This window comes from Protopterus annectens, chromosome 3.part0 (genome assembly GCF_019279795.1).
Source record: "Protopterus annectens isolate FY-2018-M chromosome 3.part0, PAN1.0, whole genome shotgun sequence".
Lineage (NCBI taxonomy): Eukaryota > Metazoa > Chordata > Ceratodontiformes > Protopteridae > Protopterus > Protopterus annectens.
This window is the reverse complement of record NC_056731.1, coordinates 507,818,820-507,843,857: the sequence shown is the minus strand read 5'-3', so window position 1 is coordinate 507,843,857 and position 25,038 is coordinate 507,818,820. Positions and strand designations below refer to the sequence as shown.

At 38.2% G+C, this 25,038-nt stretch overlaps 1 protein-coding gene across 1 annotated transcript in view; it reads left to right on the top strand.

Moving 5' to 3' along the window:
* Positions 1-25,038, top strand: part of SNX25 (sorting nexin 25) — a 1,427,683-nt gene that overhangs the window by 476,193 nt on the left and 926,452 nt on the right. The window contains exon 6 of the mRNA XM_044064925.1: positions 21,746-21,816. Coding sequence (XP_043920860.1) covers positions 21,746-21,816 — 71 coding nt within the window. The remainder of the gene's footprint in view (positions 1-21,745; positions 21,817-25,038) is intronic.

Genomic DNA, 25,038 nt, shown 5'->3' with positions numbered 1-25,038 from the left:
ATCCCTTGCCACATCTTGGCAAGTACCAGCACTTTACCTTCTCACTGTCATTTTTCCCATACAGTTATCATACTAAACATGCCCTCATTAGTCCACTTACTGCATGCGACTTTCACTGCAGCAGCTCACTCATTTGCCAAGCTTGCTGCCTTTGTGTCCTTCAGTACGTCATTCAGTTTGCAGTCTTATGTGAGTCCTTATTATTTATTTTTTTCTGTTGGTCTTCAGAAAGCAGCACTGGCTGCAGCTTTTTTTTCTGTAGTCACTGCTTTGAAGGTGAGGGTCATTTGATGTCCTTTTATTTTATGCACATTTTGCCCCTATTAATTGAGACCACTGATAACATAACTTTCCATAATTACATGTCCTAGTTTTTCTTTGCACAGGCATCCATATTTGAAAACCAGGAAATTTTCACCACTGTCCCTATTCATTGCATTTACCTCCCTAAGTCAAGAGTGAGTATGATCTGGAGTAGATCACTTCATTTTCTTGGTCACTGTTGTTGTAGTAACACTGCCACCATAGTATCAGGTAATTCTTGGTCATTACATTTTCAGAATTAATACTGTTCATCAGCTCCACAAAGTTAAACTGTTCTGTGTAAGTGATGCTTGTCTGGCCATGAAATAATTTAATTACACACTGATCTGACTATGTAACAGAAACTTATACAGAGACATGTCTTCATTACTGTAGCTTTAATGAAACTGTTAGGTTTGGTAAACTTTGTATCAGAAGAGAATGTCCCATCCTTCACAGATGCATATTGGTTAGTCAGTTTTGAGATTGTTAACTTAAGGTGGCACCATACAGCAGATTAATAAACAAGTTACACTTTTAGTGGTTGCTAGTGTAGCAGCATAAGTGAAAAAGATTTAGCACACAGAAGGACTCAAAAGTGTTTCCAGAGTGGGAGAGGCCACACAGCTAAAAAGGTAGTAGTGACGGGACAGTACTGCTGGGTTCTTTCACTGAGGCTGATAATTATTGCATTAATCAACTTTGTAGAAGGTGTGCAAGGAAATGTGTTTTTATTTTTTGTTTCCTGATGACACTGAGTTATGATCCATTGTACATACAGCACAAGCTCATAGCTAGTCATTAGGCATGCAGTCCAGGAAACCATTAAAATGGTTAACCCAAATTTTCATTTGCCTCAAAGCTCTGTCTGGTTATGTGACCAGTTTATGGTCACATAGTAGGAAAATGAAGGTGGAAATATTTAAACTCTGTACCTTTGGCACATGATACATATCAGAGCTTTACTGTTCTACTGCTAGACTTAAAATATTTTATACATTTGCTAACCAGGTAAGCCTGCTGGACATGAGCATTCCATTTTGGGGATAGCCTGAGACCACTGTCTGGCTAAGGGACTTGCTCAGAGTTGCATACTGAGCAAATGGTAATGGAAAGAATCAAACCTTGTACCCTTGGGTAGAGGGCATAGTTCACTGATGTCTCACAGAGCTTTAATCCTCTGTACTGACTGGCAGTTAGTACAGAGCTTTAATCATCTGTACTAACTGCCAGTCCAGATGAGATCTGCCTAGAGTAGGAGCAGCTCAGTGCCCATAGTGAAAAATATACTATAAGGATATCTTTTTATATTAACAAATGTATACTTTCATGTTTCAGGGGATTGGAACTCCACACATGCAAGTTCCAGTTTCTGGTTAAAAAGAGAGAGGGAGAAAAAAAATACTTACACAGCCAGCATTAAACCTACTGCAATGGAGAATAATGAAATTGTACTATGTTTTCTGCATTTTGAGAGTGACTGAAGTGCTACTTCAGAGGAGGCTGGCTAGGCTGCTGTATTGAGGCAATGAGGAGCTGCTTCTATTGGTTCAGGCTAGTCTGCCTGAGGTTAATGAGACAGCCTGAATGAAAATGAAAGAAGTGAATGCAGAGGTACAAGTGTGGGAGCAAGTGTTCTTTAATAACAAAAAAAAAGTTTGTTTATTTTACTGGTAGTGTGTACGCCACTGCCACCCATTCTGTAGGACTGTTTGTGTGTGTGTGTGTGTGTGTGTGTGTGTGTGTGTGTGTGTGTGTGTGTGTGTGTGCCCTTATGTACAAGATGGTGCAGTGGATTGTACTGTATGGTAGGAAGGACATTATAAAAGCTTTTCAATGTCTTACTGTAAACAAAGCAGATGTTGAGTAATGCTGTATTTTGCAAAAATAGTTGCAGAATAAGAGTTCAAACTGAAAATGGACTAGAATGGAAGAATGTCTTACAGGTAGCATGGTGACATTTTGCTTTACAGATAGGATGGTGGATTTAGAGAATAAAATTCTATAGACTTGCAGCATAAGAAACAGTATGGGAGTTCACTCAGCACTTCATAATTTACAGTTCTGTATATAGTTGCAGGACCAAGACAGAGTAATGGATTTATTATTTATATAATGAGTGGAAAATAGACTGCTATCAGTGACATCTCTCCTCGGGGCCAGTAATCAAGGAGCCACAATCCTCACCACTGACATCAGTGGGGAAGATTCACTTAGAACAAAAATGGATACACATGATATTGTCAGATGCAGCTTTCCCCACCAAGCACAATTTCCCTAAAGAGCACACTCCAGCCCTGGAGGTGGGTTTTCCTTTCCAGGCCCCAAATAAGACTCCACCTTTCTTACCGCAGAAATCAGTGCTCTGTGTCCCTTGTTCCAAGTAGTTAATGCAGAAACTCTTTGAGATTTGATTTATACACACACACACACACACACACACACACACACACACACTGGAAAGGCTGGCACAGATTTACCCGCTATACACCTCCACCTAGACTATAAGGTTGATTCACTGCCATCAGCCAGCTACTTTAAAACTGTTACCAGGGTACCCAATTACGTTTAGTAAAATTAATACTTATACAAATGGTAGTATTAACCAAGCAGCAAGACTTTCAGGAGCATGAAGCCACAGTGCCACCAAATAAACTCACTCTCAAAGGTTAAACTGTTTTCTAAAAGACCAGCCACAGTGAAAAGTTTAGATATATTTAATAATAAATAATAAAACAGAAGACATGAAAATACCGAATATTTATTTACAATAAACACCAGAGTTTCAATTCACAGGAAATATAAAAATAACACAGATGGAAAGACTCAGACAGATACAGAAAAAAATGGTACTTTTAGCTAATGTCACTATACTTTCCTAACTGACTGAAGAGTTACAGATCCCTAGTTAAGTTACTTACAAAAGCAAGGCAAGATGAACTGGGTAAGTGGTCTTGTCAGTTCCAAAACAGAGTGCTTAGTGTCTCTGTCGCATCTGTCACTAGTATCTAAGTACAATTTCCGCACTGACTGCAGGATGACAATCACATCTGGTCACCTGATTCTGTGGTTCCCACACTACCCCCTGACTAGAAGCTGAGCTAGGATCTTGCATGGATGTGTCACAGTACACATCTAGAACTTTGCTAAGACTTATCCCAGCATCTGGAGACTGTAAAATAGTTCCAGTCCTTTCTGTAGAGACTAACCAGCCATTCACTGGCACCACAGGGTAGCAGTTAGTTTACCACTAAGGACAGTAAGAGCAGGATCCCAGCCCAGACATTGTGTGTCTGTCTGTATTTAGGCTTGTGAGGTAATATCTTTATGGCGTAAACCAAAGTCATTTAATTTCAGACTATATTTCCTAAGGTTAACTTGCCTGAGCTTAACCCCCTTCTCTTCTAGCATCCTCTGTTAACATGTATACATTTTATCAGTTACAATACAGTCTGGCATACATGTATATTTTTTTCTGTCCAACAGGACCCACTGTTGATGCATTTTAACACAAGCATATGTACAAATCAGTTTGATATCCAAATGGCATTGAATTATTTACAGAACTCCAGCTAGGTATGCTGGCATCTGTTACACATGCACTGCTGTACTCTCTCTGGCATAGCCGGCACTACCTCACATCATCACACTATCATATGATCAAGGTGGGAAAATGTACAGAAAAAGATTTGTGAATTTCCTGTAATGGGGTTCCAAATCTGCACAAGATGTGTAGGTACTGACAGCTTTTTTTCCACATTGAGCTCTTATGACAAGAAATGATGGTCAGAAAATTAAGTTTTTGTATTGAATGCACTTGTATATATTTTGGAAGTGTTTAGGTATTACAATTAATGTTGTCTTCCACTAACCAAGAAGCAGTTTGATTCTAACAGAAACAAGCTGAAATGCATTTATGAGGTCAGTCTTTGTGTATTTACTTACTCCGTTAATTACAGGCAGCCACATGAGGTGAACATAGTCATACCTGTGGCAATAATTGATATAAAATGTGTGTGTGTGTGTGTGTGTGTGTGTGTGTGTGTGTGTGTGTGTGTGTGTGTGCAGGAAGATTCTCTTATTGGTTATATTTTATGGTTCTAACAGCAGCAAACTGAAATGCATTGTTGTGACCATTATGTTTTTATTCTTCCAATTGATTGCAATCAGATATCTGAGGTGTACACAATCATAAAAGTAGTAAAACAAAGAAACCAGGTCCTTCAAACGTTGACTTGTTTGATAAATTAAAACTTTTCCCACAGCGAATAGCAAGTAGCAAGCAGACTTGTAGCAAATTTCAATAAGTTTAATACAATCAACGATACTTAGCGCTTTCACCCCTACACATCGGGGTATCATCAGAGTATGCATAGTTAATTTGTTACACTCTTTAAATACCTTAAACTGTTGTTAATTAACCAATCACAATAAATCTGTTAAATGTACATATATTCTTTTAAAAAAATATTTTTCTAAAAAATATATATCCATGTGTATTTTTTAAAATCCTACTCTAATGTGCTTACTGTAATACATTTATTAACATCCAAAACTTCTATTAAATACATAAAATACTTAAGATAATAAAAAATAAAAAGTAAAAGATAAAAAATAGAAAATAGAAAATAGAAAATACATGAATTCCTACCAAAACGTCTCACAAGTACACCATACTAATACCTATAACCAAGATTGATTTATTTCATTACTAATAATTGTTAAAGTAATTGTTGGACTTAAAAATATTACTCTAATTTAAATTGTATCAATTTATATTAATGAATTTATATTATATTCAATTAAACCACTATAATAGGAAATATATATCTAACAAAATATATATTTGTGTATAAAATGTAAATATATCCAAATATAATAATGAGTTACCAATAAAATTTATTACTTCTGCGTCATATAAAATAAGATTTATGTTTTAAAATACTAATTATGGAGATTTGTTCGTTGATACCTGGAAATTGATTGGCATTTAATCTTAACTGCCATAAACATTCTTTGACCTCTAAAAAAGTTTTATCATCACCACCTTTACCAACGTTATATGGAACCTTATCAATGATGATAAAAATAAACCTCTTGAATTCCTTACATCTAATACTATGATTGTATAATGAATTAGTACATTTTTTATTTTTTATATCTCTGTTGTGTTCCATAATACGGTCTCTTAATCTCCTGATAGTTTTTCCTATGTAATATGCTTGACATGATAAACAGGAAGCCAAATAAACAACCATTCTTGTGTTACAATTACATAAACCAGGGCACCTAATGGACCTACCATAGTTTTGCACTTCAACATATGGGCCATCATTTATAAACTTACATGTTCTACAAAATCCACATTTACTCATTTTGGAATTTTTGCAAATGTTGTTGCGACCACTGGTTTCAAAATGTTCTTTCAAATTTTTTCCCCTACTGTATACCACATTCTGATGTTCTCCAATAATGTTGGATAACTCTGGTGTGTTCATAAACTGCTAGTGGATATGATGGATTTAGTTTTAACAAGCAATTTTATGTTCATTGAAGGGAAATACTACAGGCAAAAGGCAGGTGTGGCCATGGGTGCAAGATGTGCCCCAATATATGCCAATTTGGTGATGGCCAATTGGGAGACAGAGAGTATTTTCACTTCTAGTTATTTTTCAAAAATTTTACTTTACTGTAGGTTTCTTGATGACATACTGATTTTTTGGAAAGGAACTAACGAAGAATTGAATGAATTTATATTATTTTTGGATACAACATCTACTTTCTTGAGATTCACACACAAAATGTGTTACAAAAAATGTGAATACCTTGACATTTTATTTTATAAAAATGATGAAAGTATAGAATCAAATATATATAGAAAGAAAACATATTCTAATTCTTTTCTACACTTTAACAGTAGTCATCCATATTTTCAAAAAAAGAACTTGGTTAAAGGGCAAATGGTGCGTCTATCACGTATAATAACAGAGGACACCAGATTCTCTATAGAAATTGATAGATTAGTTGGGATGTTTCAGGACAGGAACTACCCACACATACTATTAAACAACGTGAAAGAAGAGATCTTACACAAGAGACATATATGTTATAAACCAATATTGAAAGCAGGACAGAGTAGTAATTCAAACAGAAAAAATGAAGTAGACAAAATTAAAAGTGATGCTCTTATATTACCATATAATGACGAAACTAAATTAATCATAAATGTATTAAAAGAGACATGGTCAAGTGTGTTTATGAACACACTAGAGTTATCGAACATTATTGGAGAACATCCGAATGTGGTATACAGTAGGGGAAAAAATTTGAAAGAACATTTTGAAACCAGTGGTCGCAACAACATTTGCAAAAATTCCAAAATGAGTAAATGTGGATTTTGTAGAACATGTAAGTTTATAAATGATGGCCCATATGTTGAAGTGCAAAACTATGGTAGGTCCATTAGGTGCCCTGGTTTATGTAATTGTAACACAAGAATGGTTGTTTATTTGGCTTCCTGTTTATCATGTCAAGCATATTACATAGGAAAAACTATCAGGAGATTAAGAGACCGTATTATGGAACACAACAGGGACATCAAGAACAAAAAATGTACTAATTCATTATACAATCATAGTATTAAATGTAAGGATTTTAAGAGGTTTATTTTTTTCATTATAGATAAGGTTCCATATAACGTTGGTAAAGGTGGTGATGATAAAACTTTTTTAGAGGTCAAAGAATGTTTATGGCAGTTAAGATTAAATGCCAATCAATTTCCAGGTATCAACGAACAAATCTCCATAATTAGTATTTTAAAACATAAATCTTATTTTATATGACGCAGAAGTAATAAATTTTATTGGTAACTCATTATTATATTTGGATATATTTACATTTTATACACAAATATATATTTTGTTAGATATATATTTCCTATTATAGTGGTTTAATTGAATATAATATAAATTCATTAATATAAATTGACATAATTTAAATTATAGTAATATTTTTAAGTCCAATAATTACTTTAATATTTATTAGTAATGAAATAAATCAATCTTGGTTATAGGTATTAGTATGGTGTACTTGTGAGACGTTTTGGTATGATTTCATGTATTTTCTACTTTTTATTTTTTATATTTTATATTTTATTTTTTATTTTTTATTATTCTAAGTATTTTATGCATTTAATAGATGTTTTGGATGTTAATAAATGTATTATAGTAAGCACATTAGAGTAGGATTTTAAAACATATGTGTATATATTTTTTAAAAAAAATATATGTATATTTAACAGAGTTATTGTGATTGGTTAATTAATAAGAGTTTAAGGTATTTAAAGAGTGTAACAAGTTAACTATGCATACTCTGATGATACCCCGATGTGTAGGGGTGAAAGCGCTAAGTATCGTTGATTGTATTAAACTGGTTGAAATCTGCTACAAGTCTGTTTGCTGCTTGCTGTTCGCTGTGGAAAAAGTTTTAATTTATCAAACAAGTCAACGTTTGAAGGACCTGGTTTCTTTGTTTTACTAGTTTTAGTGTTTCATACGTTATAACAATCATAAAAGTAGCTGTAGTTGATGGGCACATATGAATATAGGGGGTAGCTGTGAGTTGATTGCATGCTTTAACAGCTGTAAGCTGAAATATATTACTGTGGCCATTAGGTATGTCTGAGGTGAACATATTTAATAAAGTGGCTGCAACAGCAGGCATGTATGTGCATGTTCATGTAGGTGGTTTAAATAAATCACCATGACAAATGCTTATTACTGTCTTTATTGAAAAATGACACTCCAATAGTGTGTTTCTCTATAATCTAGAAAGAAAAGAAAATATACCAAAAAGAGTCAAAGACTTCTTGTTATTAACACTTTCATCTTTAAAGACTTTATCAGAATGAACATTGATACAAGACGTCACAGTTAAATAAGAATCAAAAAATTACATGCTTATATTTCAGCCAGTAAAATACTGTTGAAAATGCCTAACCATGAATTTGCATTATGTAGCCAAATGTAAACTGCAAAGAAAGAAAACAAACCATTCATTGAAAAGAAAGTTGTGCTACCCCAAAGGAATGGAAGTAAAATTTGTTGATAATATGCTAGGTACAAAGAAATGTCTAGGATTTTTTTTTTTGTTATATAGATGAATCGCCAACCTTCACACACCCAGATAATAGGAGAATATATTTGAAGGCTAGGGCCGATTGCAATAACAAATACCAAAATTCGTAATACCAAAAATTTAGTTAACTTAGCTCACTGTACGTCATGCAGATCGTTTTATGTGGGTAAAACCAATAGGCATCTGCGTGAATGTATTCGCAATCATTGTTGTAGTGAGTGAACAGGTTTTAGTTGTAGTGCACTTCTGAATCTGAGATCAAATAGAGGGCTGGGGCTTAATGATTTTATGTCTCTGAAACCAATACTTAAAGGAAAAAAATTGAAAAGATATTCAAATCTCTTTATACATTATGTTAAATACACATTTAATCTTTTAACATGTTTTTGATATGTTTGTTTTTTTCCAGTGTTGTATATATTAGAGTGCCGATGAAGCTTTTATGAATGGAATAGTTTGAGATGTACGATTTTTAGTATCTTAGTTACATGGAATGCATTTGTTACTATTGGTTATTTTTAGAGTTCCATTGGGCAATAGGTAGTATTTAAGTGAAGGTTATGTAGTCATTTATGGTCTGCTGAAGCAATTGTGAATTGCACTTATGACATTATTAAAGATTTCTAAGTTCTTTTGTGTAATGAACACTTTTTTATTTGTTGTTGAACATTGCATTTACTGTATGTGAGTCGTGTGCTTGTGTGTTTTTTCTTTTTTGTGGTTGGATTGATTTGAGTTACCACACATTGTATCATCAGAGGTATTCTTTTTTCCTTGCTACAAAAGTAAACTGATTGAATTCTGTATCAAAGTATCCAAACTTTTTTTGTGGTGTTTTGTTTTACATTTATTAAAGACGAAAGTGCTAATTCTGAAAAGTGTGTTATGTTTTTTTCTAGTATATACAGGAACAGGCTTTTGGAGTGCCTTTTTCCAGTTGTTTTTTGTTGTTGCATTTTGCAGCCTATGCGTTGAATTTGCAAACTTTATTTATTAACAGTGGACCTGGTTCCAGTGGTCCTGATTGTCTAGACATTACCTCTCTGAAATCACTAAATGGTGAATTTTGCCCTTGACTGAGAGGCGTAAGTGAAACATTTGGTATTTTTATTGTTGCCCTGATCTCAAAGCAGATTAATTAAGATGGATACAGTACATTTCTTAATGTGGTTTTAACTAGACCAGGTGGTTATACATAGTTTTCAGTTCATCCACAAGTAGTCTCAGTAATACAGCAGATAGTCCAAATTTTCTGATAGTGCGGTAACTGAAAGAGGTTCTAACACTAGTGGTGTAACGTGTTAGAGATACCGTTGAAAAGTTGTGTGGCAAGCACTTGTTACATCAGAGGCTGATTTTCTGACCAGTAACAGCACAAAAAAGTTATGCACAACTAAAGGTTCTGGATTTGAAAGAGCTCCTACAAAAAAATTTGAAAAAAAAACTGTAAAGCATAGCAAAGTACAGTGGGCCAATATTTTTTTTATATCAGAGCCTAAAAGCTAAGTTCCAGGGGATTTGTACATGTAGGGTGACACCACATACTAAGCAATGTATTGAACATTTCATTCACACATAACATCAAACTAAGAAATTGTGAGATGCATCTGGAATCAAGCCCTTGATACTATGGGCAAAAATAAAAAATCTACAGTCAAGTGATTTAGGTCAACACCCCTCACAGGAAGTTGCACTTTGTTACATCCAGCAGTCTATGAACTATCAGCGTAACTGCTTTACAGTAGCGCCTGTATTTTGCCTTCACTCTGTGTTTCCATGGCGCAGAATATTTAAGTACCTTTCTGCAAATATAATGGACTAGTGAGGCTGATGGCAAAAATTCACCAGGTTTTGCCATAGGACATAAGTAATCATTCACCGCCACTTGACATTGGTGCATGTTACCAGACTTTGTGCAAATACAGAGGACAGAAAGTGAAGACTTTTTTATGGACCATTTCTGGCCATGTGCATTGTATGTGATTCTATTTTTTGACCAGATTGTACGTGTGAAAATGGGGTTGATAGGAAAGTGGTGAAATGGGAAGGCAGGTGAAGGGAAGAACAAAGGGTAAGCAATGTAGGCATTTGCAAGAGGGAATTTGGAAAGAAATATAGAGATCTACTTTTTAACCACAGTAATGTGCATATTTAGACAAAATGTGATGAATCTGGACTGTCACCAGAACAAGGATGGGTGACAATCAAGCAGTGATGTTGTATAGCCAATTTTATCTAATCAGATGGGGTGAGAAGACACACATGCAAAGTGGAGAGCTATGTATGTAACAGGTGACCATTTTTTTTTTGTTTCAAAAAGAAAGGATTGTTGGGGAAGAGTCCTAGGAATCTAGTCCTCACCCTCAGAACTGCCATCACTATCCCCTTCCTCAGTTGCCTGTGAAACTGCTTGAGGTCGGAGTCTCTTTTTTATTTTTAGGAGCAACTTCTCCACTCAGCTGATGTGGGCACCAAGCCCACTCTGTTAGCGTGCTATTCCTGGCAGCTCCTGGTGGGTGATATGATCTCCACCCCGTATTCTTGGAGGGTACCACAGCACCACCAGCCAGGGCAATGCTACATGATTAGGATGGACCATGTAGGGTAGGGGTTGTGGAGGCCATAATGCCAGGTTGCGTCCCAGAGGTGCTAGGTGTTGTGCAGCAGCCAGTGGAGGGTTGGCAGGCTGAGCTGCAGTAATCACTTCACTGTGCTGAAATGCATTTGGTTTGTTGGAAGAAAGGTATGACATCAGAATGTTGTGATTCTGGATCCCCCCCACCAAAAAAAAAAGTTAAGCTGGCACATACTTTTTGGCATTTGGGGTGAGACAAAAAAAATATTATTAGAACCATGACGTCACATTCATACTTTGTTATAATAGCTATAGAGCTTTCACAGACCTAAAAATGATTGTGAATTGTTACAAGTAATCCTTGGAATATGCACATGCTCCATATATGCTTTTAAAGATACAGAGTGAGTTAGTAACATGGCATTAATGCCAATATTGCTGCATTTTAAATTTAAAAAAGATACTTATTGAATGTGAATCTATAGGTTATTTGTGGGAATTGAACCCACATAATCTGAATACACTGTTACACTTATCTTATACAGTTACTAACAGCTATAGAAGAAAGCATGCATGCTTACTGTTACAGTTAAAATATGCATGCTGAAGCTGATACTGATCTATGGAATTGCAATAATTACTAGAATCAGGGTCAATTATGGTGCAGACATATCCCTTGCCTCTCTAAGTCATGCCAGTCTCTCGGCACGTGCCTCCCTGTTTTCCATGATTTTCTCTGCAGCTGTAAAATAAAGAGCGAGAGAAGAAGAGACATGAAAGCATTATGCATACCAGTGTTGGCTGTGTGTACCCTTGCATATCAATTTCAAGTTGCTTGATCTGTATACTTACTTAACTGGAGGGTGTTAGCTCTAAATTCATCCAGCCACTGGTCAAGTTGTGCCTGCTTGCACCTCTTAAGGTCACTGTAGTGGTGCCTACACTGCTCCCCAGTGTGTGGTTTGCCAGTCACACTAGAGACCGCCTTGGCTAGCTATCCCAAGCCTCAGCCATGTACTGAAACTCAGTACAGTCCCTCCGCAGCAGCCTTCAGTTGTAGAGCTTCATGAGGAGTGCAACAAAGATTTTTGACTCCTCCACACACCACTTCTGTACCCCGAATTTATCAACATCCTTCCCATCTCCTGCCATGTCTGCAAAGGTCCTTCAACAACAGGAGCAATGGTTTCCCGCCAAATGTAGATATTGTGTTTTATGACCAGTGCACAAACATGCACAACCATGCCTGGCGCATCTGTATGATGGTAAGCAAAGAGAAACATTGCCAAACAAAAAGGAAGGGGGTTTATGAAACAGAAATGATGTGAAACTTGACAGTGGTGTTTGTCATGTGTGATGCTATACTTGGTCACACTGTGTTCATTGGTCAACACTGAAGTGCTCATTGGCGTGGCTTTTAAACCTTGAGTTTGGAGGGATCAAAGGGATGACTTGGCACATACTTTTTGGCATTTGGACACTGTTAAAAGCAATTAGTACCAGGTGGGATTCAAACCTATGTAAAAGAGAATGTATACATTTCTTCACAGATATTTATTCCTCATTGTCGCAGAACAAGTGTTTGTGAAGCATAGTTATTAAAGATCCATAGCTTAAAGAGTGACTGGTGCTGTATTTCAATTAGGCCTGTATGCATGTGACATGAAAAGGTTCTGGCTTATGCATTCTCAGCTGTGATCAAGGACTGATGTCCAACAGTGTATTAGAAATGGATAGACTTGCATGACTTCAGTAGTACAGTTTTGAGTTAAGATATATACAGCACAATACATTGTGTTTTACAATTATAGTTGGGTTGAGGGATATAGATGATTGTCAGCAAACTGTTGTGTCCATCAGAGATATGCAACTGCATTTTTGTCACATAATCATCATTGTCATGTTAAACCAGTTACACACATAATCATCTGGGGTTCATATATCAGTCATTAATGAGCTATGATACCTATAAAAGTGTGTGTATGATGTGTATGCAAGCAGTAATTATAGTTTTATTTCAATCAACCTGTTGTACATAGCTAATGCTATGTAGTATTTCCTTTATAATCAAAGTTTTGTGAATAATAACAGTGGGACTCTCCTACTAAAAAGTAGAGTCTGCTGGATTTGAGCCCTTGTTTACCTTTGTCCTGACCATGAACTCACTGCATTTACATCTGGTGCCAAAGGAAAGCTAGGCAGCAAGTGTATTTCCCACACTCAGTACTGTCCAATGTGTTGACAGCCACATATTGTTTCTCAGCTTGTTTGTGCAAATGAAGGCAAACTCAATTAAATTTGTAATTTTTTTCCTTAAGTGGTGAACTGTATTTGTGCACAAGTGGGCAACATGCACACGGAAAAGGCAATAGTGAACACATTAGTTGTGTAAGTAGTCATCATGACCTTCCTCACTGTAAAATTATCTACTGTGGGATTCTGCTTTACCTGTGTTCTCTCAGTTGTAGCTCACAGTATTTACACCTTGTGCCACAGAGACAGTCGGGTAACAGGTGGAATTTCTCTAGTCATTTCCATTCATAGTGCTGATTGACTTGCAATGCCACTAAACATGTTTGCACTTTTTAAGACAATTGAAATTAAAATTTTCACTTTTTTCTTTAGCAGCTAACCGTGTTTGCACTGTGCCACACGCCATGCATCTGGTAAAGGCAAAAATAAATCGATAAAAAAGGGAAACAAAAGTTAAACAATTTAGACAGGTCTGTGTTTGAACCAGCAGACAATTGCACTTGCACAACACAGTTGTAGTTTCTCTCTGTCTCAGACACAGCTTTGCAATACCAGTCATATCATGTACATAAAGCAATTTACATTTCAAATCTAGTATTAAACATTTCATACAGTTGTGCATTCTCAGTTGATTGTAATTGTGTAGATTGCATATTTAGTGGAATGAGTGATCACTCAATATTTGTGAATATGTCTGCAAAACTGCTGCTCTATGTTCTCTTTGTATTTTAGAGATCCTTCCATTATCTCTGCTTTGCTGTCACACACACAATTTCTAGTGCATATTCCCTCATTTTTCTTTAAAGGTGCGATACAGATACATGACAGTGAACAGTTTTCAGCAAAGGCATGAAAATGTGCTGGTATGCCAAGGAAATATACATGCGGAGTGTCAGTTTTTGTTTAAAAGCTCACTGCAGTTAGTTCCAAACTCACTGATACACCCACTTAAGTGAAAGGTGTCTGTGCATTACCGTGTTTTGCTTCTGTCAGAGTAATCATTCACAGTTGTAAGCCATTATCACCTAGCAATGGTGTAGAGGCTACACTGTTTACATCTGCTGCATGAAGTCAAACATTTGGTATTCAGCAATTCTAATAAGTTCATACCTAATTTGCATCTTCAGTGTGCTCAGAGGGCTGAATCTACACCAAAAGGTAGCCGTGTAGCTAGTGAACTTGAAGGTGTGAAGACCATTTCTGTCATGCTTATTGCTCCACTTTTGAGAATTTAGGGTATGCAGACTTTTTGGACTGCTTTTTCTATAATGGGTAGTTCAGTTGCATGGGGCAGGTTATTTGGTTAACTGCATAAGTGTATATTACAGATGTCAGTCATGTCAGATATTGGTAGCATTGCTGAACAACTTTCACACATTCAATTTGGGTACATTTACAGTATCTGTTATGCAGGTATATGCCATTCATTCATGATGTCCTTCCATATCACTGTTGCAGTATTCTTTACATAAGGGATCTCCTGTCTAGAGTAACCCAGTGTCTAGCCAGTATACCAAAGCCTTTGGAATTTATAGACGTCATATATCACACATATGCTTCCCATGCAAGGTGTACAGAAAAGTTATAAAAGATGATTGTCACAGGGTGTAAGTAAGCACTGAAGAAGCTCCTTCTTGAGGAGAGAAACCTGGTTTGTGCATGTTTTTCGGAGTGTGTTTCATACGAAGGTTAATTATAGTTTGTGTTTGGGTGCTGTATCATTTGCATTTATATACATGTATATACACAGCAGAAAATTGAAATATATGCCTGCAACCATACGTTCTTTAATTTTCATCCCAGTCTAACAGTGGGGCTTTAAACAAGATGACTGTCTTTTTTGGGAGGGGGGAGTGTTAGGGAGGCAAGTACTTTTCCAAGATTTAAGTATCCTTGCAAGACTTTGTCTTTTTGTTTTGTTGGGAACTGATATTTTGTTAGAGTTGAATAATAAGCATTAAACTTATTTGTTCCATTCAAATTCTTTCCTTACTCAAGATTTTTGTTTAGGCCATCATTGGATCAGAAGGTTGGAAAAAGCTCCAAAGTACATCATAGAGCAACTAGAACCCCATGGCCTCAGACACCCACTTTAGTTCAGGTGCTTCTTCCACAGTAATTATAGTGCAGTCTTGGTCAGTTAGGTTGTGTTAAAAGGATGGAGGTAAAAGCTGCAGTGTAAGGCAAAGTGTAAATATTATGAAAGAACTATTCTGTCTGGATGGTGTTGTGAGGCCAAGATGAGTAGAATGGAGGGCAGTAGGTGGTGAAATTGCTGAACCAATGTGCGGGGGGGGGGGGATGTCATGGAATCCCTTATCTAGGACTCTGTTTCACCTATTGCTAAGCCCTTTTGACTGCAGCCTGACATCTAAGCTATATAGTCATTAAAGTAGCTAAAATGAAGGGGTAATGAGGCCGCCTGTGGCTGAAAGTGACTGATTGTAGCTTTATGATAAACAGGTAAACAGTCCTTGACCAGCAGTAATGTTACCCCACCCTTTTAGCTGCTTCCTGACCCCCTCACCGCCAATTTGTAGATATATCAGTATAAACTTAGCAGACAGCAAAACTTCAAACAATGCCTATAGGAAACCAAAAATGTGTAAGTAGCGCATGTGTTGCAGACAAATAACAGTAAAAATCAGAATAGGGATGGGGTGACCAACTTAAAGGTTAACAAGCAGTGGAGAAGAGCAGGAGGAAATGTGTTTAGACACTGTCTTGCATAAGAAGACACCACCAGCATAATACAATAAGCTATCGTTCCTGTGTTGCATCACAGTTTTAATTAGCCCATCCTAAGGTACTGTGTGCATTTCTAGAGACCTATCCTTGTATGGACATAGGAGAGAGAGAGAGACTTCAAAGAAAATCAGAAAAAATAGTAGACTAGAATCCATGCAAAGAGTGACCAAATGAGCTTAAGGTTGCTTAACATTCAAAATTTTGAAGGAGGAAGGCTAAGCAGGTGCATATAGAAGCTCAAGAAGCTGTGATACCTGAAGGATGTCAGTAGAATCCTAATGGATTCCATTTGAGAAAATTCAATTGTAAAAAAAAAAAAAGTGGTGATAGAGGGTTAGTGGTTCAGGGTGCACATGAGAAATCATTTCACAGAAAAGGTGGGTGAATGATTGGAGCAGCCTTCCTGAAGAAGTGATAGGATCAGAAAATTTATATAATTTAACTATACATAGCTCAAACAATTAACAGTGTTTATGAAGGTTACAAGAAAAGGAAATACATTACTAAGAAGTAGAATTTGGTGCTTATACAGTAGATAGTGAAATGGTCAGAGTATGTGGGTCAAGCAGGCCTTATCTGTCATTATAATCTGTTTTTAGGTTCAAAGACTTATGGTCATGTGCATTTATTTCACCTTGTATTGCCTTGATGTTTTTAAAATCCAGTCTCAAAAGTGTTTCAAATTCCATTTTTTTCGTATTAATTTTGCTAAGGATTTAAAATAGCCAACAAAGTTGTTGAACAGGATTATACAAGTTGTAAGAAAAGTAAGCACATAGAGACAACCATGAGCAATTAATGTTAAGTGTAGCACTGTCACTCGCATCCTAGAAGGGTGACAGTTTTTAAACCCCCTAATAGTGGGAAAAAATAACTGCTATAACAAGATCTTTGTGTGGCATGCTGTGTTTCCATATAAAATAAGTTAAGTTGTGAGTGTTTCTGCCATTTCACACTGAGCTTATCGAAGGAAGGACACTGAGTAAACTCAAATCTATAATATATAACATTAAGTATCCTGTTTTTTTGCTTATTTTTTCAAGTTATCTATAGCACTTTGTGTACTGTATATTTTTCTAGCTAGTTTCACTGTGTGTGTGTGAGATATTAACTGGAATTGTCCACGTTTATTAAGCATCTGTTGGGTTGTTTGTTTTTGATAACTTGTTTGTTTCTGATAACTTGTTGCAGTTAAACGCTTTCTCTAGAGGCTCCTTTAGCTGTTTAAAACTTTCATTTAAAGGCTCACTGCTGCTTTTCTGCTGTGAGAAACATTTCTGGAGTTTATTTAAGTAGTGTGGATATTTGTAGCATTATCCATATTCAGGCTTGTATTTGGGCCTAGTGTTTGTGGAGGCTGTGTATCTGAGCACATATTCAGGGACATCTTGGTTTAGCCAAAGCCATCAGGCATTTCAGTGAGAGAATTGTTTAAGGTCATTGGCTGACTGAGGTCACCTGGACTACAGCTTAGACCAAGCACCTCATTGGTTCTTTTGAGCTTTTTGTTTCTTAAAAGTTGTCTCAGGTTTCAACATTCTGTTACCTAAGAAGTTAAGTTATGAGTGTTTCTGCCATTTCACACTTGAGCTAATCGAAGGAAGGACACTGAGCAAACTCGAATCTATAATATATAACATTAAGTATCCTGTTTTTTTGCTTATTATTTCAAGTTATCTATAGCACTTTGTGTACTGTATATTTTTCTAGCTAGTTTCACTGTGTGTAAGGTATTAACTGGAAATTGTCCACTTTTATTAAGCATTTGTCGTGTTGTTTGTTTCTGATAACTTGTTTGTTTCTGATAGCAGTTGCCCATCCCTACTGTAAATTTGATCTGGGACCCTCCTCCCAGTCTAGTGTCATTACCTCATTCTACCCAATACAGGGAGAACATTTGAGAAGGCCAATCAGCTACAGATCCCCCACCATGCCCCAGGATTCCCACTCCTCATTTCTTAATACACTGGAAATTATTAGGGTACAACCTAACACCCTAATAATGGGCGATATCAACTACCCTACCATTAACTGGGAAAACTACTCATGTACCAACTCTTGTGCTCAACGTTTTCTGGAATTCATAAATTCCAATGCCATGGATCAGCTTATCCACCAGGGGCAGCAATATCCTAGACCTGGTAATTACCAACATGGGCAACCGGTGCTCCACACCAGAGGTCAATTCCTCATTGGTCAGATCCGACCACAAGCTAATCACCCTAGACATCCACATCCCTTCCCTACCCCCCCATTAGGGAAACCACAGCAAAAAATTTCTCCAAAGCCAACTTCACGCTTCTTAAGACAGAAGTGGCAAACTTCACAACACCCATGCTGACGGACAGTAGAGGTGTGACTGCTGAATCCTACACAAATGCACTTTATAAGCACTTACATGAGTGCATGGATCGTGCAATCCCTAACCGAACCAAGATACTATAAAAAAGGAAGCCAATCTGGTGGTCCCCTGCCATAAACAAACTCTACAACAGAAGAAAGAAACTGTTGCAAAAAATAGTAAAATCCCATGATTGGAGAAACTCCCTGGTCAGCCTCTGTAAGATGTTGAGATCCCTCATAAAATCCTCCAAAGGTAGTTATGAAAACAAAATCGCCACTGACTCTAAAGACAACCACAAAGCATTCTACAGCTATGTCAAGAATCTCAATGGCAACACTCAGATCTGCTCTGAGTTACAGCACAATGGCACTAAATATACAGAACCAACTGATATTGCCAACATCCTGGCAGATAGGTTCAGCGCTAACTTTACCCCTCTATCATCCCCTAAAGGGCCCATCTCTATACCAGAAGAATGCAAAGTTCCTGTAATCACGGCTGCACAGGTAGGAAACACACTATCCAAAGCCAAGAACGCAGCATTCATGGGACCTGACGACATCCCAGGCTGTATTCTACATGAACTACAGAATGAACTGGCACCCCACATAAGTACCTTGTTCAATCATAGCCTCACCTCAGGCTATGTGCCCACTGAATGGCGCACAATGACAGTTATCCCACTCCACAAAGGGGGAGCCACCACAGACCCCGGAAACTACCGCCCCATTAGCCTAACGAGCCTGGTCTGCAAGGCTATGGAACGTATCATCATGGAACTTATAAACAATGACATTGGTATTCTCCAAATTCAAGACCCCACCCAGTTCGGGTTTGTAAAAGGCAGATCATGTCTCCTAAACCTGATAGACTTCTTTGAAGCAGTCACCAAAGCTGTAGATGAGGGTAAGGTGGTTCACACAGCCTATCTAGATCTCGCCAAGGCTTTCGACACCATCCCCCACTCTGGAATTATAGATAAACTCATTAAACTAGGTATAAATCTGTATGTCACAAGATGGGTTGCCAACTGGCTCATGGACAGAACCCACAATGTGAATGTAGCAGACTCCAAATCCAACTTCAGACCAGTGACAACTGGAGTACCACAAGGTTCAGTCCTGGGTCCTCTCCTGTTTGGTATCTACTTCTCTGAAGTACAGGGCAACACAGAAGGTCTTTGGCTAATGAAGTTTGCAGATGACTGCAAACTAGGAGCCATAATCAAAACTCCAAAAGATGTGGACATCCTACAATAGGGCCTCGCTGAGACAGATGCCTGGTGTCAAAGCCATGGCCTCAAGCTCAATGCCAAAAAGTGCATTGTCATCCCTTTTGGTAAAAACTCAGTACCCATGACCACATAGGCAGTAGTCTACTTAACACTGAAAGTGTGATAAGAGACCTTGGGACACAGGTGGACAGTAGTCTCTCTTTTGATAATCACATCACCACAGTAGTCAGGAAATCCTTCTACTTGGCACACCTCATCACAAAAGGTTTCTCATCCAGGAAAAAAGAGGTCATTGTTCCCCTCTACTCATCACTCATTAGACCCATTATAGAGTACAATGCCCCTTTTGGTATGTACCTCACAAGACATCTACAACAACTGGAAAGTACCTCACAAAGAGGATTACTGGCCTCAAACTGATGCCCTATGCAGACCGTCTCAAAAAACTGCAGCTTTACTCCGTTGCATATCGCCTACTCAGAGGCGATCTCTGCCTAACACACAGATCTATGTCAAACCCAGAGCTTTTAGACATGCTCCACTTAAAGAAATCCCAATTCCTATGAGCTACACGGTCTAGGGACCTAAACCTTGTCACCACAATAAACAGAACATGCTGGAGGGATAGATTCCTGTCCCAGAGACATCCCATACTCTGGAACAAACTACCTATCTATATCAAACAAAGCTCCTCATTAGCGCTCTTCAAGAAAAATCTTGATGATTGGATGGGAGATAGGAAATTCACCCCGGGGATCACTTCTGTGGCTCTGCTCGACAGTGGCACAGAAAAATAATTTTCTTGGGTGGCGAAAGCCAGGGTACCTTTGGCTAGGCTTATATAGGCCCTAGGGCCAATAGCCTAGTACCTACCTATGAACATTGAGTGTTTGCTCCTTTTGTTATTTTTCCTGAACTTAAAAACTGGCCCTATAACTGATCTATTTTTGACTTTTCTTCATATTAGGTTGGAGCTCCATAGGTACTACATCACCTATATGGCCCTTTTTTGGCCCTTCCAGTAGCACATTTTTAAATTATGCCACCCTTCTCATGTTAGCTGGTCAGTAATTTATTTGCTGTCTGTAGAGAAAATGATCTCTGTAATCTAATCAGGTGACTCTTTCAGTTAGTGTGCCTTCACAGTGATACACCTTAGTGGAAAGAAATCATTAAAAAAAAAGTTCTGTCGTAATGTATAATACAGCTACATTAAGATGTGAAGCATTTGCCTTGATGATGGGTGTACCCATTTTCCTTATGAAAGCATATGCCTTCATTTACATTTAATGCACCAAGTATGTCTGTTTATTCTGGCCTCATATGTATCATGCTTTAACAACATACATGATCAGCTTTGGTATTATTTGCTTTTCTGTTGGCAGCAAACTACATGGGGCATTGTTTCTAATTATATCTTACACACATCTGATAAGCAGTACATTGCTTCTGTGTCTAAAGAAATGTAAGTCATGCCTGAATGCAGTCAGCTCCATTGGCCTCCATGTGTGTCAGGTGGTTGCTGAAGCAATACCCTTTCACTTGTTTCCATAGTCTTGGCTAACCTTTAGCAAAGAATAAGAAGGAGCTGTTTATTTTAGAGTCTGTCATGTGGTTGTGAGCAGGACCTGTTCTTCTGTCATTTCATTTAATAATGTTCACAGAAAACAATGATGGATGTGATAATCAATGAAAAACAATTTTCCAGACATTTTTTGTAAAGCAGGGTAGCCATGTAAAGGGCATAAATTGCTGCTTGTGCCATTGTTAGAGTAATTAGGTAAGGGACTTTGGGGGCCCATTCATTGCTGTATGTTTAGAAGTAATCCATTTATAATATTAAATTAAAGCAAAAACTATGGAAGTGCATTTAAAGGCTGTGAATTTAATGAATGTCCACAGCTCTTTCGGTGTAGCAAGGCACTCCTTGATCTGTTTATTTCTTTTCTGATAAGAGATTACCAATAACTTTCTAGCTTAGGATAGGTTAATGGTTTTCTGATGCGTTAGATAGTGTTGGTGGCATTTCTTCGTATTTTGATGATGAGACTTCATAATAACAATTTTATTTCTAAAGTTCAATTTCAAGCTTGTATTAGAAAAAAATATAATGAAAATTAATATAATTTTGTTTTTCCATCTCTTACCCCAGGTACCAGATTGTTGTTGAAATAATTCATGCAACTACAATCAGCAATTTACCACAGATGAAGAGACAGAAAGGTAGGCATTACGCATTAACTGTTTTACAAGAATATGACGTGAAGTACCGTTTTTTTATGCCGTATCTGCTGCTGCCACCAGTACCTCATGGGAAATGTTTTATTTCTCCACTGTTTGACTTCCTTTTACCCGAAAGTTGCAACATCTTGTCTTAATACATTTTATATACTGAGCTAATTATTTAGTTTCTCCTCATTATTTATGTTTTAAAACTAAGTATCTGATGTTGTCATTTTTTCATTCGTTCCTCAACGAATGGGTTGGGATTCGAATCTCTGATTCGATTCGGCCACTTTCTAAAAATTCTAGGGTCCGACTGAGCTACTCCCTTACCCATAATGCCCCTAACCACAACACCACCTCAGATCTCATTTGCCACTCTTCAAGACTATTGGGATTGCTATTGCTTAAGCTCATTGTGGGGTATTGTGAGTGAAGCTATTTTTGATATCTTTATATAAATTTTCTTTTCTTTCTTATTTAACTAGGCCCCCTTACCCTCAGCAACTTTCTCTACCAAGTTTTCTTTTCATTATTTCTCCACTGCCATTGTTGATAGTTACTCTCACTTGCCCTTAGGTAATTTCTTATCAATAACATTGTTGGTAGTTGATACTTTTCCTCCTTTAAAATAAAAGAAAAAACTCCTTTTCTGCCTGCTTGTTTGTTTTGTGTTTTCCAGCATGGCTGATAAGCTGACTGGATTTAAGTAATGTACATCCTGTGGGCATAAGATCCCTAATTCTGATGTCAACAGAGAGAGTGTTTATTGTTGGGGTCCAGCACATTTAGACACCTCTTGTTTCATCTGTTCGGCCTTAAACATGAGAGTGATAAGCAACAGCAGCAATAAACTAATTTTGAAAGGCCTCCTCCTGGCATCAGCTTCTTCTACAGGCACTTCTTCAGGGTATCAAACCTCCCCTCAAAAATTGAAGGAGCCCAGGGAGCGCTGTAAATGCTCACCTGCTTGGTCTCCTCCGTCTACACCTTCTTTAGAGGCACCAAAGAAGATTTTAAGACCTCAGATCTGAACCTTTTGGATCCAATACCATCTACTGTCAAATCTCCTTGGCATCAGGCTTTTACGTTCTCTCTGGAGCTAGTATCCCCGAGATTAATGGCCCCCTTTTTACCAGAGACTCCCAAGAAGTTGTCAAAGCCATCTTCCACATCCTCTTCAGTTAGGTCTTCCCATAGTCTGTCCAAGTCAGAGGTGGAGAGGATGATGAGAAAATTCCTCAGAACACAGATCCAGATGGGAGTCTTGCCAGCTCCATCATCCATCGGATCCATGAGCAGTCAGTTTTCTTCCTAACCTGTACTTGCTCCTTCTCCAAGCCAACCAGCCATTTCAGAGTCCTTGGATCCAAAAGCCCCGAGAGTCGAACCTTCAGATCCGAAGGTTATTTCATCTTTGACACCAGCTACTTCCCTGACCCAATTGACTCTGACACTGTTGGAGCGCAACAGCTCTTGGTGCCAAAGTATTGGTATTGGATCCAAGGGGTTGACTTTAACTCCGAAGTTTTCAGAGCTGTTGGTTCCTTTCGGACTTTTAGCACTGGATGCCTTGGCTCTGACTCCTCCCTCAGAGTGGAGGGTTGGTGAGCCTCTAGGAATTGTCTGCTGTGGAAACCTCAGCTCTGGTGAGATTGTCCTTGGGTTCTCCTGGTCCGTCTGCATTTGAGGTGGTGGGCATTCTCTCATCTCAGAGTAGTTTTGACTATCCCTTCTTCAGATCCATGCCCTATTCCCTGTTTGGATCCTTTGAGTCCTCACATCCTACACCTCAGGGATAGCCAGCCCAGATGAACTTCCAAGCAGTTCCCACCAGGGAACTCCCTGTCTGTTCCGATACCTCCCTGGAACATCCCATTGAGGAAGTCCCTCGGAAGAGGGCATGCCAGGGGTAGGCACTTGGATTTCTCACAGGAGTCAGTCACAGAAGACTGATTTTGATGAGGGGAGGAGGGTCCATTAGATATTCATCTGAATATGTCTCATTTGGAGACATCTTAGAGGTCCTTCACCAGAAAGGTGGTTGGGCTTCCCAAACTCCTTCCCAGGAGAAATCTGTGTTCTTGGAAGCCACACCATTCAGGTCTGGCCCATATACTTCTTGCATTACCCCCCTGCAGATAAGCTTGTAAACGTCTCCCGCCGGGCATGGAAGGAACTGGACTCCATGGAAACTATCCCAAAACACCCCAACACAATTTTAAGTGCCCCTGCTGATAGTACTGGACTAAAGGGATTCCTGTAGATGCCATGGTTGTGGCAGCAGTCACCAAAAATTTTCTGACTGAACAATGCTGCACTGTCCGTCCCCCTAACAGAGAGTGTACGGTATTGGACAGGTTTGTGAAGTGAGTGTATGCATCAGTGACGTTTGCCCTGCAATTGCTGAACTATCTGACACATTTCACCAGATTACAGAGGGATTTGGTAAAGGAACTCTGTAACTATTCCCCAGTGTCCATGTCCACAGATCAACAAAAGTCTTTCTCCTCATGACTGGCCACTCTAGAGTCAATTACAGATGAGTCTATGAGGTTTATCTCGTATGCCATGAAAGGTACCTTGAGGGCAGCTGTTTCAGGCATAGCCATAGGGAGATATGCCTAGATGCGATTGTGTGATTTTGTGGAGCCCTTCAAGGTGTCATACATCAGTGCTCCCTTTGATGGATCATCTTTTTTGGGCCAACAGTTAGACAGTCTTCCTCAGTAAATAGGGTGGAAAAACCTTGTCTGCCATCAGAATCCACTTTTCTACCCCCCCACCCCCCCCCGCTGAAGCCTTTCTCTAGGGATCAACAGGGCAGTAAGCAAATGTGGTTATGAAAATCTCAAGGTCCTTTCCAGGAAACAAGCAGGGATTTTTAACCCAGAGGCAGAGGGAGGAATAACTACAGTGGTAGACATCATCCCTGCAGCAGAGGAGGACTGCAGAAGCAAGGATCTTGAGATTCTTTCTTGGACAGATCCTTACATTGTTCCAGAAAGGTTGCCTGACTGTCCCTCTCTGGTGGCAGTCGGGGTGGGGTGCTTGTTGTTGTACCAAAAAGCCTGGATAGCCATCACAAGCGACTCTTGGGTGCAAGGGATCATATCAAGGGGGTATTTTATTCCCTTTTTACAAATTCCTGTAAAAGCAAGGAAGACTTTCCCCAATGTTCCTCCCAACCAGTGTTCCACCTAATCAAAGGGAGCTAGCAAA